General features: G+C 44.9%; 1 protein-coding gene and 1 long non-coding RNA gene across 2 annotated transcripts in view; one reads left to right on the forward strand and one right to left on the reverse strand.

The window, feature by feature from the left end:
* Positions 1-8,836, reverse strand: part of CLPTM1 (CLPTM1 regulator of GABA type A receptor forward trafficking) — a 27,675-nt gene extending 18,839 nt beyond the window's left edge. Inside the window, exons 1-2 of the mRNA XM_060693834.2 lie at positions 8,724-8,836; positions 3,571-3,689 (exon numbers count right to left, since the gene is read on the reverse strand). Coding sequence (XP_060549817.1) covers positions 3,571-3,689; positions 8,724-8,783 — 179 coding nt within the window. The 5' untranslated portion in view covers positions 8,784-8,836. The remainder of the gene's footprint in view (positions 1-3,570; positions 3,690-8,723) is intronic.
* Positions 7,946-15,882, forward strand: part of LOC132712433 (uncharacterized) — a 10,983-nt gene continuing 3,046 nt past the window's right edge. The window contains exons 1-3 of the long non-coding RNA XR_015729442.1: positions 7,946-8,066; positions 8,899-9,016; positions 13,753-14,171. This is a non-coding gene — a long non-coding RNA (uncharacterized LOC132712433). The remainder of the gene's footprint in view (positions 8,067-8,898; positions 9,017-13,752; positions 14,172-15,882) is intronic.

A 15,882-nucleotide genomic window follows, 5' to 3' on the forward strand; every position in this document is an offset into this window, starting at 1 on the left:
CAAAAGCCACAAGAGGTTGCGTACCAGTTTCTGATGCTTCGTGACTCATCAGTGAAACCTGAAAACCGAGGACAGCCTGTGTGTGTTGCCAGCTTGGACCATCTGATGAACCGTAAAGGTCTCTTGGCTTCTTCGCTTAACGACTATGGCAAGAAAAGTCGTAAAACGGGGCAAAACTCACTGAACCAATGTCTCCCTTAGCAAGAGAAATTGTGGGTTCAATTGTAGTCGTAAGTCGAGGACTACATCACTGTCCAGTGATGGAATTCAGCAGTTTTGGGCAAACCTATAGTTAAAATTGCTGGCTGGCCCCACCCCTTCCTGGAGTCCTCATGCGCTCCATTTATTTATTTATTTATTGGTTCGATTTATATGCCGCCCATCTCCAGACTCAGGGCGGCTTACAATGCGTTAAGCAATAGCCTTCATACTTTTGTATATACCTGCTTAGTAGAACTTTTGGGCCCCCCTAAGTGGTGTTCTATTTTATACAAAGTCAGCTTATTGCCCCCACAATCTGGGTCCTCATTTTACCTACCTCGGAAGGATGGAAGGCTGAGTCAACCTTGAGCCTGGTGAGATTTGAACTTGCAGTAATTGCAGGCAGCTGGCAGCTAAATGCTATTTAACAGCACTTTAGTCCGCTGCACCACCAAGGCTCTTTGGCTCCCAGGTAAGTGCAGGGAGGCCTCCTAGGCCCAAAATGGGGCGCAGCCCGCCCCCCACGTTTTCGCTCCCAAGAGGCTTCAGCCTCCCCCCTCCTGCAGCACATTTTCACTCTCAGGAGGCTTCAGGGAGGCTTCCTAGGCCCAAAATGGGGCACGGGGTGGGGGGGGGAATGGCGTGGACCCCCAACAGCCCATTTTTGCTCCGGGGGGGGGGTGCAGGAAGCCGAGTGCTGCCTGTCACCCCCCCTGGCCATGCCCACCATGCCAGTCATTAGGGCAGAGAACCGGTTGTTAAATTATTTGAATCCCACCACTGTGCTTGTATATATCTTCTATTCAACAATGTCCTTTCATCCTCCCTGCTTAAAGTGGGGCCATAACATTTTGGACAATTTTCAATTTAATGCGAGATGAATTACGATTTGAACTTTAAAGCGATCCATTTAAGCGATGGGAAAGGAAGCTGTGCCAAATTGCAGCGTTCTTTGCAAACTCATGAATTGGGAAGAAACGGTAGGGCAGCTGTTTGTCCATACTAGGGGGAAAAAACACTTGGATGCTGGCCCACTTCCAATTTGATTTGCACTTATAGATTGAAATATTCAACAGCTTCATCAGTTGGATGTTTTAATGCGTGGCTGGCACCCTAGGAGTGCCAAAGCCAAGTATTGCTGAGGTAGCTCAAGAAAGTAATATGAAGTAATAATTTTAATAAAGGCTTTGGAAACAACATCTCTGTCCTTTCCCACTGGGTCACCTTGATTTGCAAAGATTCCACTGTACTAAGAGCCTTTAGCTTTGCCTTGGTGGTGCAGCGGACTAAAGTGCTGTTAAGTAGCACTTAGCTGCCAGCTGCCTGCAATTACTGCGAGTTCAAATCTCACCAGGCTCAAGGTTGACTCAGCCTTCCATCCTTCCAAGGTAGATAAAATGAGGACCCAGATTGTGGGGGCAAAAATAAGCTGACTTTGTATAAAAAAGAACACCACTTAAGGGGGCCGAAAGCCCTACTGAGCAGGTATATACAAAAGTATGAAGGCTGTTGCTTAACGCATTGTAAGCCACCCTGAGTCTCCGGAGAAGGGCGGCATATAAATCGAACCAATAAATAAATAAATAAATAAATAAATAAATAAATAAATAAATAAATACATACATACATACATACATACATACATACATACATACATACATACATACTAGAATGGATTGGCTCCTACTTATACAGGTAGGTAGTCCTCGACCTACGACCACAACTGAGCCCCGAATTATTGTTGCTAAACGAAACATGGGTGAAGGGAATTTTACCCCATTTGACGTCCTTCCTTGCTGGAGTTGTTTTAAGGGAATCACCGCAGTTGTTAAGTTAGTGACATGGTTGTTAAGTGAATCCGGCTTTCCCCATTGACTCTTGCTTGTCAGAAGGCCGCAAAAGGGGATCGCGTGAGCCAATGGGGAAGCCGGATTCACTTAACAACCGTGTCACTAACTTAACAACTCAGGTGATTCCCTTAAAAAAAAAAATATGGCAAGAAAGGTCGTAACATGGGGCAAAATTCAGTTAATAAATGTTTCACTTAGCGACAGAAATTTGGGGCTCATTTTTTGGTCGTAGGTCGAGGACTACCTGTACGGAGAACACTTAGGCAGGGAAGTGTAGTAATTCAAAGCCTTGTGATCTGTCTGCCCTGGAATATTGGCAAGACCTCGAGAAGCAGTAACAGGAAACTGACATGGAACGGGATGCATTGTAAAGCTGCTAGGCCACTTAACGCTTTACTAAAGAGCCAGTGTCACAAAAGTGCTTCTTGTGTGGTTATATTTTTATTTATTTATTTGAACCCCACCATTATTTGTAGGAATAACTCAACTCAGCAAACATATCCACTACATGTTCTTCCTCCTCCTACTTTCCCAACAACAACAACCTTGTGAGGTGGGTTGGGCTGAGAAAGAATGAGGGGCCATTCATGCCTAAGGCGGGACTAGAACTCTCTCTCTCTGGCTGATTGGCCCAAAGTCACTCGGTGGGTTTTCATGGCTAACGTGGGACTAGATTTCTTATTTTCTAACCTGGTGCCTTAACCATGATTAGGCCAAACCTGGCTCTTTTAAGCCCAGCCCTCTCTGCATCTAGAACAGCGTGGTTTTAAGTAAAAATAAAACATCAGGCCTGGCTTTGGTGTGTGTGTGTGTGTGTGTGTGCAATGGCCACAATAGCAATAGCACTTGGATTTATATACTGCTTCACAGCCCTCTCTCCTTTACGTTTTTGGTAAACTCATTCAACGAATCCAAGCTCTGCAAGCTAAATAGGAAACCTTCATTTTGTTTGCAGATAATAACATCAAAATTTCTAACCACCAGCAAGAATGAGTCCTTAGATTTAAAGAGCACCTGTCATTTCAGATCCATTGTGCTCTTTAAATGTTAAATTTAAAACCCACTGTTGACTCACCGACTCACTCGCCAGTCACTTTAATGGGACCGACTGGTGATGCGGCAGGGACACATCAAGATGAGGGACGTGGCACGCAGCAGGTGAGTGAATGCCCTCTAACACGTCCCTCACCTTGTTGTGTCCCTGCCGCATCACCAGCCATCCCATTGAAATGACTGGGACTGTCGGTGAGTCAACAGTGGGTCAGAGGAGGAGCTGCTGCGGGACGGAGATGACAGTTGCACTTTTGAAAATTACGATTTAAATCGAGTTGATTTAAATCAAGGCTTTTTACTAGTGATTTAAAACGTGATTTAGATCGTGATTTAAAAAGACGTGGTTTAAATCAAATCCACCCCGAGACCAATGCTGGCAGGACCGGCTCACCCTTCTATCCTGCATAATGCACAATGTGAAGACAAGAAGGGGGGGGGGGAATCCAGAAGGGCTGGCCGTTTTTACCTGAATAAGACTCCTTTGATGATTTGCCAGGCATTCGGGGCTTGTTGCTGAGGCTGATTCGGCTGCTGAGTCTCCACGACTCCTTCGCCGCCCCCCGCGGTGCCATTGCTCGTCACTTGCTTTAGAAACAGGGGAAAAGAAAAGAGAAGACGGGTGTCACAAAAAGCCACTGGACCACAAGAAATCGGATTTCTTAAGTCGGGAAAATTCTGAAGGTCATAAAAGAAAGGTCATAAAATGGGGACAAAACTCATTTAACAAATGACTCATTTAGCCACAGGGATTTGGGGCTCGGCCGTGTGGTCGTAAACCGAGGACTACCTGGATTCAGCAAGTGAAATGCTAAGCCAATATTTTACGACTGCTCTGGCGATAGATTGATGTTCACAGGATGGCCAATCTGCTTTCCACTCCAAGCACAGGCATCTGAAGAAGCTTCCATCACGTTGTTCAGATGCATTGCCTGGTTTTCGTGATTAACCTTACGCCGAAGCAAAGGCAGAAAGTATTACGCAGGGTGAGAAGTCTTCTAATTGGAGAATCAACCCATTTGATCTCCTGTATGTTGGTGTGAAATGGGGGGGGGGTGTTATTGCTTTGTGAACCTCACACCACTTTTGCCGATGAATGTCATTGGGCCTTGCCTTCCCAGCTAACCAGTTTGGTGAGATCTTTTTGTCTCCTCCTAAATATGACTTTAAAACTTGGCTCTGACCTTATTTGCAAATATTAAACAAGCCTCGATTCTACTACTATATGCTAACCTCCAACGGGGAAAGTTGTTCAATTAATCCAACCTTTAACCTTATTCTTTTAATAAGTGACTAAACTTATCAGGAAGTTATGCAACAATGGCAACAAAATTACACACATAAGGACTTCTCATTGATGTTTTATACACACACACACACATCTTTAGGGAATAGTTTCAGTAAAGGATGACCATATATCTCACTGCAATTATCCACACATAACCATTTATAAGCAACTTACTCCTCTAAGTGGGAAGGAAGATCAGGTTTTCAATTAACTAAGTAATTGGGGTCTTAAATTTGTCTTTTTACTGTTGAAGGACTAGCTAATTTTGCTAGACTGGAAATCTTTCCCTAAAAAGTATTAGATTGGTCTGGAATTTAGTAGGTTTCGATGGGTGTGTTTTTACCTAGGTACAATTGTATTAGGATTTATTTTGGGACTCTAAAAAGCGTTAATCTTATTACCATTTGGGAATTAAATAAAGCATTAATTTTTCAAATGTTAAATGATACTATTTGCACAACACCTACCTAAATTATATCACTTGTTTATAGCTATAGGAAACCTTCCAATGTCAATCCCATTTTACAGATTATCTTCCAGATTCACAGTTTATGTTCCTAATCAATCCTAAGGGCACACTAAGTCAATAAAATTAACTGAAAAACAGAAGTGTTTGAATTTATCTTTGGAATATGGTGAAGCTCAAAATTCCCCAGGCGAGGATTCCAACCCTTTTCTCAAATCTTATGTTTTCACCCCAATTACAGAGGGGAAATTAAGACTCTGAACTCCAGGCTGAATAGTTATTAGAAAAACTCGATCTTATGCTAAGGACAGGATTGACTTCAAGGTACGATTATTCCTTCATCTGAAAACAGAAGAGAGGCCGAGCCAGACTGTAACCTGAGGATATTAAATGAAAACAGAGAAAGTGATAAGGAGAATAAAGGAGAAGTAGATGAAAGCATCCAGGTAATAAATGCTCCAGGGGAATCCCAAGGCACGTTGTAAGACACCACTCTTAAAAGATACGGATGGCAGGCAATCTGAGTTAAAGAGCAGTTTCCCAGCAAAGGGTGCCAAACCACAGGTGTGGAAAGGGTAATTCCTTGCATTTATCCTGTCTGAAGCAGTTGGCAACCAGCAGCATTCCGGGCACTGTTGACTAAATATTGACCAAAAAAAATATAGAGCGTTCCTTCAGGATATACCTCCGCCCTCCAAATCGATGGCTTTTCTGGAGAACAAAAAAGGTAATTTTCCACTGTTAGAGGAGGGCTGCCTGAATGTGTGAGCGCTGCTCGACTGAAATATTTCATTTTGGAGAGGGGAGCCTCGAGAAATAACTCAGGCAGAGTACTTTACCACTGCACTAGGCCCTGATAAATGCTTCAATAATTCTCACTGTTGAGATGCAACAGAATTATTCCTCTCCAGGAAAGGACAAGTGGGGGAAAAAAAGACAAGAGGACTGAATCAGGAAGCTCAAGGCAAACAATACCGTCTTTCAATGGGTGTTTTTGTTTAATAGTGGCTTTTTATTAGCCCATTTGTTTCTTACTACATACTAGTATCCCCTGGTACATAGTCCAGGAATGGCTGCTGTTGACAACAATGAGCATTTTACAAGAAGAAAACAGAGCATTTCATTTCTGGTCACAAGTTCAGAAAGGATTTATTTAAAAAATATATAGAATAAATCTCACTGGGGAGCAGGATGCTTGCCACCTTTTTTAGAAATCATGTGACAGAGGGAAAGAGGTGGATTTCTGTCATCTAAACCAGGTTGCAGGTGATAGTTCACCAGGGCAGGAATCTTTGCAACAGCAGGAAGCTTGACAAAGAAACGAGTCATTCCTCTGGCAGATGAAGAAACAATTTGGGCTCTGTGTTATTTCCCCCACGGAGGAAACTACAAAGCAAAATATGCTGGAAAAGGAAGAAAGCAGAATGATGTTGGCCGGGGGGGGGGGGTGCGAGGGGAGGAGAACCTGTACCTAGCAGGGAGGCCAAAAGCCAATTCCCCAAAAGAGAGGAAAGAAAGGTAAGTTAAAAACTGTAGCTCGAAAGGAAATGTCAAAGCAAACAAACACCAGTAGTAATTTTTTTTTTTCTCCTGGTGGAAGAACGGAAAGCAGTAGCAATTAATCCTGGCTAAATGTCGATGGCCATGGTGGTACTACCGAGAGATAAATGCTTTAAGGATTCACCTGGGAGGAAAGACAGAGTAGAGATACAGCAGGAGTCTCCAACCTTGGCAGCTTGAAGATATGTGAACTTCAACTCCCAGAATTCTGGGAGTTGAAGTCTACCCAGCTTAAAAAATGATGGCTGGGGGATTCTGGCAGTTGAAGTCAACCCATATTAAAAGATGGCTGGGGGATTATGGGAGTTGAAGTCCATCCATCTTAATGGTTACTGGCTGGGGAATTCTGGCAGTTGAAGCCCACAAAAGAGCCTGGTGGCGCAGCAGACTAAAGCACTGTTATTAACACCAGCTGCCTGCAATTACTGCAAGTTCAAATCTCACCAGGCTCAAGGTTGACTCAGCCTTCCATCCTTTCTAAGGTAGGTAAAATGAGGACCCAGATTGTGGGGGCAATAAGCTGACTTTGTATAAAATATTCAAAAGTATGAAGGCTATTGCTTAACGCATTGTAAGCCGCCCTGAGTCTCCGGAGAAGGGTGGCATATAAATCAAATTTAAAAAACAAAACAAAAAACTCTTCAAATTTCCAAGGTCGGAAACTCCTGAGATACAGGTCTGTAACCATGAAAGCAGTGGAGCAAATCGAAAAATGACAGGACACAGTTCTGTCTTCATGAATGGGGCAGGGGGAAGGGCGAGGGAGAAACAGAAGCCATTGACTAAATCTTGGATTGAGAAAAGGAAGTTGACAATCCAGAATGAAGAGTATCAGGAAGGCAGTCCTTAAAAGCAGATGAAATTGGAGGCCAAACCGTCACATGATTCATGGTTGTCCAAATTGGCCATTCAGTTCCATAAATAGCCTTGGCCAACAATTCGTGAATCATCCTATTCCTCTGTGGCCATTGCAAGAATAAAATTGAAACAGTAAGAGGCCTGAAGCTCCCTTCTAGATTGTGTGGATTTGTTTGGTGGTTGCCAGATTTCTGCATTGGTTTCCTTGGGATTTTTACTGTTGGATTATTTTATCGTTGAATTACTGTTCTGGGGTGTTTCTCTCTGTTGAATTGCCCAGAAAGTAGAGTGGGGTAGAACAAAAATTAGGTTAGTGATTACCTGTAATAAATAAGGTAGTTCTCGAGTTACGACCCCAACCGAACCCAAAATTTATGTTGCTAAGTGAAACATTGGCTAAGTGAGTTTCTCCCATTTGACGACTTTTCTTGCCACTGTTGTTAAGCGAATCACTGCAGTTAAGTAAATGAGTCACAGGGTTGTTAAGTGAATCTGGTTTTCCCCATTCACTTGGCTTGTCAGGCATGACCCCGGGGGGGACCCGCCGTAAATGTGAGCCAGTGGTCAAAGCACTCCGAATGCAAATCAACGTGACCGTGGGGATGCTGCGACGGTCGTTAACTGTGAAAAAAACGGTCATAAGTCACTTTTTTTTTTTCCTCCTCCCCGGTGCTAGTAGGTAACTTCGAACCGTTGTAAAGCTGAGGACGACCTGTACAGCACCAAATTCCCCGGAAAGGACGACCGAAAACAGATGAAATCCTTTGGATCCAGTCGATTCCACCCGATCTAGGTAGTTAGGATATCTGTGTCCCCTGATCAAGCCTGTTTTACTTCACTCCCACCCCTCCCTCCCTCCCTTTTCTTGGCTGAGTTTTTAGACAAATAGGTTAAAATTGGGGAAAGGGGGGAGGGGGCGAGATGCTGCCCTCCCTGTCCTCCCCCCCTTAAGACGTTTGAACCTGAAAAAACGTCATATATATATATATTGGCTATAACCTGCCCCCCCTCCCTCTCTGGAGACGTTGGGACTACCGTTCCCAGAAGCCCCTACTAAGCAAGGGCACGGCCGCCTGGGCCGGGGATTCTGGGAGTTGTAGTCCCAGCTCCCACCCCCACCCCCGAGGGGCGCCTGGCCAGAGACTAGGGTTTTTTTGGGGGGGGGAGCGGGGAAAGGAAGGAAAATCCTGACTTGTAAGAGCCGGGTTGGTGAATGAGGGGAGATGGGGGTCGTGTGGGGGGGGTCGTGACTGGGGGGGGGTCTAATGGAGGCCGTCACGTGATTCCAGGGAAGGGAGGGGCGGAGGGGAGGGAGGGAGGGAGAGAAAGTACCCCGGGGGGGCCCGAGTGGAGAGTGAAGGCCGGGACTATCGCACCACGGGGAAAGGAAGCCGCCCGGGATGGATCCCCTGAGGGGGGAAAAAAGACAGGAGAGCCCCGCCGGGAGTACCTGTCCAAGGCCGGCTCCCGGCCCTGCGGCTGCTACCACCTCCGTCTCCGGCGCCGCCATCTTGCTGCGCCGTTGCCTGGTGCAAGTCTCGCGAGAATTTCCTCTCTTTCCCAACTCCCGTTCTTACCACCCCCTCCCTTTTTTTTGCCCGTCACGTGGGCTTCACCTCCTGGAGGCGGGGCTCGTTTGCAAGGACTCGGGTACCGTAATGCCGAGAGAAGCGGCGCGGAAGATTACCGTATTGATGGATGGACTGCCTGCCTGGGATGGCCGCTGAAGGAGGGCGAAGGAAGGTTGGTGGCTTCTTCCCGCGCTTTAGGGAGGCGGGGTGGGTTCCTCCGGGCGATCGCCTCTTGAGAGGCTTAGTTTCCCGAGGGATCTGAGACTCGGAGCCAAATCTCCTCCAGAGAGGAGCCAAGAGTTTTCTATAGGAGGTGGAAGCTGAGCTGGGTTGCTTGTTTTCCTGCAGACGTTTCATTGCCTAGCTAGGTAACATCATCAGTGCAAGAAGGGAGTAGGGTTTGCAGCATGGAGGAGGAAGGAAGAGGAAAAGGAGGAGGAAAGAGGAGGAGGAGGACAACGACTATAGGGTCTTTGGTGCCCTCTGAGCTTATTTGTTTTACTGCAGACGTTTCATTGCCTAGATAGGTAATATCATCAGTGCAAGAAGGGAGTGGGGTTTGCAGGGAGGGGGAGCAGGAGGAGGAGGAGGAGGAGAAGGAGACTATAGGGTCTAGGGTCCTTGCTGCTCTCTGAGCTTGGTTGTTTTCCTGCAGACGTTTCATTGCCTAGGTAGGTAACATCATCAGTGCAAGAAGGGAGTGGGGTTTGCAGCATGGAGGAGGAGGAAGAGGAAGAAGAGGAGAAACAGGAGGAGGAAAGAGGAGGAGGAAGAGGAGGAGGACTATAGGGTCCTTGCTGCTCTCTGAGCTTATCTGTTTTCCTGCAGACGTTTCATTGCCTAGATAGGTAACATCATCAGTGCAAGAAGGGAGGGGGGTTTGCAGCATGGAGGAGGAGGACAACGACTATGGCGAGATCCAGCCATGAATGGTGTGAAATGAGTTTTTAATGTTTTTAATTTTTCAATGTTTTTTTATAATTATTTTTTAAAATGTATTGCGAGCAGCCCTGAGTCTTCGGAGAGGGGCGGCCTATAAATTAAATTAATTAAATTAAATTAATTAAATTAAATGATAGGGTTTTTGGTACTTAGGTAACATCATCAGTGCAAGAAGGGAGGGGGGTTTCTAGGGAGGGGGAGAGAAAGAGAAGACTATAGGGTCCTTGGTGCTCTCTGAACTTGGTTGTTTTCCTGCAGACCGTTTAGTTACCAAACTAGGTTAACAGTGCTAGCACTGATGATGTTATCTAGTTTGGGTAATGAAACCTCTGCTGCAGGAAAAGAAGCTCAGAGAGGGCCCCTGATATCAACCCTGACCCACAAATATTCTCCTTTGTTAGTTTTCTATATGCTTAATGTTGTTATCTAGGGGTCATCCAGACATCTGCAACCCGGATCTAGGAACCTTCGATCTTGTATCCATACCCACTGAAAGTGTGACCCCCAACATGTCAGTCAAAAGCCAGTTGATTGCTCTCCCTGTCAGAAAATTTATCCTTATTTCCAGGTTGAATCTCTCCTTGTTCAGTTTCTATCCATTATTCCTCGTCTGACCTTCGGGTGCTTTGCAGAATAGCTTGACCCCCTTCCTCCTCTCTGTGGCAGCCCCTCAAATATTGGAAGATGCTCTCCTGTCTCCCCTGGTCCTTCTCTTCACTAGACCAGCCGTGCCCAGTTCCTGCAACCGTTCATCGTATGTTTTAGCCTCCAGGTTCCTCATCATCCTGCTTGCTCTTCTCTGCACTCTTTCTAGAGTCTCAACATCTTTTTTATAGTGTGGCGACCAAAACTGGATGCAGTACTCTAGGTGTGGTCTTACTAAGGCTTTATAGAACGGTATTAGTACCTCCCTTGATCTTGATTGTATCCCTTCCAACTCTGTTAATCCATATTGGAAGACTGCTCTCATGTCTCCCCTGGTCCTTCTCTTCACTAGACTAGCCATGCCCAGATCCTGCAACCATCCTTCATGTCCCCTAATCCTCTTGGTTGCTCTTCTCTGCACTCTTTCTAGAGTCTCAACATCTTTTTTATAGTGTGGTGACCAAAACTGGATGCAGTATTCCAGGTGTGGTCTTACTAAGCCTTGATAGAATGGTACTAGTACTTCCCTTGATTTTGATTGTTACCCTCTGTTAACGCAGTTTAGGATTGCATTCTTTTTTGGCTGCTGAAGGACTCCCTGTAATCTTGCTTGATCCATCCATAGGATGATTTATACAGATTAACAGAGTTGGAAGGGACCTTGTAGGTCATCTAGTCCAACCCCCTACCCAAGCAAGAGACCCTACACCATTTCTGACAAATGGCAGTCCAGCCTCTTCTTAAAAGCCTCCAGTGATGGATCTCCCACAACTTCTGAAGGCAACTTCTGTTCCATCGGTTGATTGTTCTCACTGTCAAAAAATTCCTCCTTATTCCCAGGTTGAATCTCTCCTTGGTCAGTTTCCATCTATTATTCCTTGTCTGGCCTTCAGGTGCTTTGGAAAACAGCTTGACCCCCTCCTCTCTGTGGCAGCCCCTCAAATATTGGAAGATGCTCTCCTGTCTCCCCTGGTCCTTCTCTTCACTAGACTAACCAGGCCCAGTTCCTGCAACCATTCATCATATGTTTTATCCTCCAGTCCCCTCATCATCCTGGTTGCTCTCCTCTGCACTTTTTCTATTAGATTCTCTCTTATATTATATATTAGATTCTATTAGATACTCTATGATTGTATATATTATAATGTATTAAAAAGAGATTCAGCCTGTGTTCTGGAGGGCCCTCCTGAGAATACAAAAACGATGAAATGCACACTGTGGTATCATCACATAGCTTGTGAAATTACTTCCTTGATTGCTATGTATATCTCTCCCTTTTGGGGTTCCAAAGACATTCTAATGCACATCTCATCCCCCTTGCCATCTTCCTAACGTTCTGTAACCTTCATATGTTTTAGCCTCCAGTCCCCTCATCATCCTGGTTGCAGTTCTCTGCATTCTTTCTAGAGCCTCAAGATCTTTTTCATAGCGTGGGGACCAAAACTGGATGCAATATTCTAAGTGAGGTCTTACTAAGGCTTCATAGTAATGTAGGTAATGTGGGTCCAGCTAGATGATCACTGAAGGGCCCTCTTTATTCATAGTATTGTAAGAAAGAAAATGTGTTTGTTTGAGAGAAGCAAATGTATCCAGTTGAAACAGTACAAAGGCAGACAAATTCCTTTGAAGTAGAAACATTCTATAAGAGGGGCCCTCTGTGATATACAGTTTGAAGGTTAAAGAGACCAAGGATGACCACATGAAATATCAACAAGAGATAATTTGAATCTTATGCTTCGGTGATTTACAAGAAGAATGATGATTGTTTGGCAAGGATAATATGAAACTTAGTAATTAGAAAAATGTCATTTGATGTAACGAATGTCTGCAATGATAAAACTGCTGAATTCACAGAATCCTTGGTTTGAAAATGTATAAAGCTGGGGTCTCAGGATCCTAAGTTTGTTCACAGCTTCATGTACAAACTGGCTCTGAACCTATTGCGCAATATACTGTCTCTGACTAACCAAGAAAAGTTGTGTTGGTCTAATTATTCCACAACAATAGAGTGGTATATTAGTACCTCCCTTGATTTATTTCTCTTTCTTCCTTCCTTTCTTTCTTTCTTTCTTTCTTTCTTTCTTTCTTTCTTTCTTTCTTTCTTTCTTTCTTCTTCCTTCCTTCCTTCCTTCCTTCCTTCCTTCCTTTCTTTCTTTCTTTCTTTCTTTCTTTCTTTCTTTCTTTCTTCCTTCCTTCCTTCCTTCCTTCCTTCCTTCCTTCCTTATTTATTTATTTATTTATTTATTTATTTATTTATTTATTTATTTGGATTTCTACACCGCCCTACTCCCGAAGGACTCAGGGCGGTGAACCAGCCACAGAATAAAACACATACATACCAAAATTTTAAAACAGAATAAAAACGGATTAAATAATTTGGCTGAGACAAATTTAAAACACCCCATCATTGAAAAACAAATTAAAATTTACATTTAAAAAAAAGGGGAGGAGATTTAAGCCAGGCCAAAATCTTTTTTTTTTTTTTATTGAAAAAGTTTTTCAAATACAAGTTTTTCCCCCTTTTCCTCCCTTCTTCCCTAACCCCCCCTCACCACCCATCCCCCCCTGTGACTTCTTCTTCACAACAATAAGCTAATTCATAATTAATTACATAATATTTTACCATGCCCTTACTCACTCCTCAAAGTACTGACCCTTAGCAAAGTATTCTTATAACTCCGCTTTTCTCCGCTTTTCACAATCTACCCTTTTTCTCCTCCCCCAAACTTATAAAATATTATTATTATTACAACAACATAACCTTTACTTTTATATATATTATATATATTAATTTAACATTTCAAAGCAGCCTTCTCCAAATTTAACATTTGTTCAGTTCTATCCGATTCTTCCACTCCCCAAAATATATGTCTTAAAAATCCTTTTTCTTAAACTAATCAATCACTAAACTAGCCTATTTCAACCCAGTTTCCTGCAAGATTACCATACACTACAATTCTAAATATAATCCACTGCCCACTCTGCTAAAATATACATATGTCCAGGCCAAAATCTTGATCGTATCCCTCTGTTCATGCAATTTAGGAATTGCATTGGCTTTTTTTTTTTTTTTTGGCTGCTGTAGGACTTCCCTGTATAACCTTGCTTGACTTATCCACGGGATGCCTCGGGGGAGGGGGAAAAAAAAAAAAGAAAAACCGCATTAATCGGAAAAGGCGCTTCCCAAGAAGGCGAAACCGAAAATAAAAGCCCCCAGCTTCGATCCAGCTTTCTGGAAAGGGGAGAGAGAGAAAAAAAAAAAATCGCATTTCTCACACTCCCCCCTCCTTTCTTCTTTTCCTTTTTTTTTTTTTTTTATAGGTCTCCACCTTGGCCCCGCCCCTTTACCGCTCGGCTGGGGCTTTCCCGTTCCAAGAAGTCTGACCTCATCGGGGGGCTCGTCCAATCAGGAAGCAGCAGCCGGGCCAGCAGGGGGAATTCCAAGAGCGATCGGCCCCCCCCCCTCCTCCTCCTCTTTCGGGACCGAGAAAAAAAAAAAGACTTTTTTTTTTCCTCCTTCTCTCTCTCTCTCTCTTTCTTTTCATTTGTTTTAAAGAAAGAAAAGGGGAAGGTAGAAAAAGGGGGAGGAAAGTTAGGACTTTTTTTTTGGGAGGGGTGGGGGGCGGCTGCGGGGAATGTGGGCTCCGCCGGGAGGAGGCATGAATACCTTGCTGGGACCGAGCAGGCGGCCGGAGCGAAAGCAGCCGGAGCCCGGGGATGGATGCTGCCTTCTTCTCTAGGTAGGCGAGAGAGGGAGAGAGAAAGTGGCCGGGCCGGAGAGGTTGGCCTTAGGGCCTCGCTAAGTCCATCGCGAAGCGGGGCTTGGAGGCAGCTGCTTCCCCCCCCCACCACCACGACTCCTCCCTGCTTTTTTTCCCCCCCTTCTTCTCCTGCCTCCGAAAAGGCCAACAGTCCAAAAAAACAAAATTGATTCGGAAGAATGGCAGGAAGGGGAGGGAACACTGGAGGTAACAGTAACCAGAGTTGGAAGGGAACTTGGAGGTCATCTAGTCCAACCCCCCCTTGCTCGCGCAAGCAAAGGATTCGAACCGCTGGACTGCCGAACCTAAGTCCTCGACTTACAATGGGTTTGTTTAATGGACGTCCGAAGCGATCCAAAGGGACTAGGGACCGGTTTATTTCTTACGCTTACGGCCGGCGTCGGCGTTGCAGCGTGCCCTCTCCCCCCCCACCCCCACAGGGGATCCATATTCAGACGTGGGGGGTGGGTATGGATGGGTGGATTGGCTGGTTTGTATTTATTGATTTGATTTGATTTGATTTGATTTGATTTATATGCCGCCCTGCTCCGGAGACTCAGGGCGGCTTACAATGCGTTAAGCAATAGCCTTCATATTTTTTAATATTTTTTATACAAAGTCAGTTTATTGCCCCCACAATCTGGGTCCTCATTTCACCTACCTTAGAAAGGATGGAAGGCTGAGTCAACCTTGAGCCTGGGGAGATTCGAACTCGCAATAATTGCAGGCAGCTGATGTTAATAACAGTGCTTTAGTCTGCTGCGCCACCAGGGCTCTATTTATTGGTTCGATTTATATGCCGTCCTTCTCCGGAGACTCAGGGCGGCTGACAATGCGTTAAACAATAGCCTTCATACTTTTGTATATACCTGCTTAGTAGGGCTTTCGGGCCCCCCCAAGCGGTGTTCTTTTTTTTATACAAAGTCAGCTTATTACCCCCACAATCCGGGTCCTCATTTTACCTACCTCGAAAGGATGGAAGGCTGAGTCAACCTTGAGCCTGGTGAGATTTGAACTCGCAGTCATTGCAGGCAGCTGGCAGCTAAGTGCTACTTAACAGCACTTTAATCCGCTGCACCACCAAGGCTCTTAGGACGGTTGCAGGCAGCGTCCTGGGGTTTTGGGGTCCCCTCCAAGGATTGGGACCTTCCGATGAGCGAAGTTAATTGGGGAGCTGGATTTGCCTTAACCACGGAGTGCTTAATTTATAAGAACAGCAAAGGGTTCGCGTAAGAACGGTGGCAAGGAACGTCGTAAAAAGGGGGGCGCGAAACTCACTTGACGGGCGTCTCGCTTAGCCACGTAAATTTTGGGCTCCGTTGTGGTCGTACGTTGGGGACTACCTGGGATCGGTGGAACGGCCTGCTTCCAGAAGTTGCAGGTGCTCCAAAAACTGGAGGTGGTACAGGGACTCCTGCTTGAGCAGGTGGGGGTTGGACTAGAAGACCTCCGAGGTCCCTTCCAACTTTTGTTATTCTACGTTCTAATTTCCAAGAATTAGCCTTCGTTTTTTCTGCAGTTCTAATTATCCTCTGAAGTCTGTGTCTGTCTTGTTGGGTTGCAGAGCCAAACCAGACGGTTATGGAGGACTCTGGAATTGGTTTTCCTACTACACCTATCCAGAGAATAGCTTGTGGTTTTAGGGACCTGTTTCTCGATATATTTTTTATATGTGGAATATTTATATTAT

Source organism: Pantherophis guttatus, chromosome 10 (assembly GCF_059756535.1).
Source record: "Pantherophis guttatus breed Tessera chromosome 10, ASM5975653v1, whole genome shotgun sequence".
NCBI lineage: Eukaryota > Metazoa > Chordata > Lepidosauria > Squamata > Colubridae > Pantherophis > Pantherophis guttatus.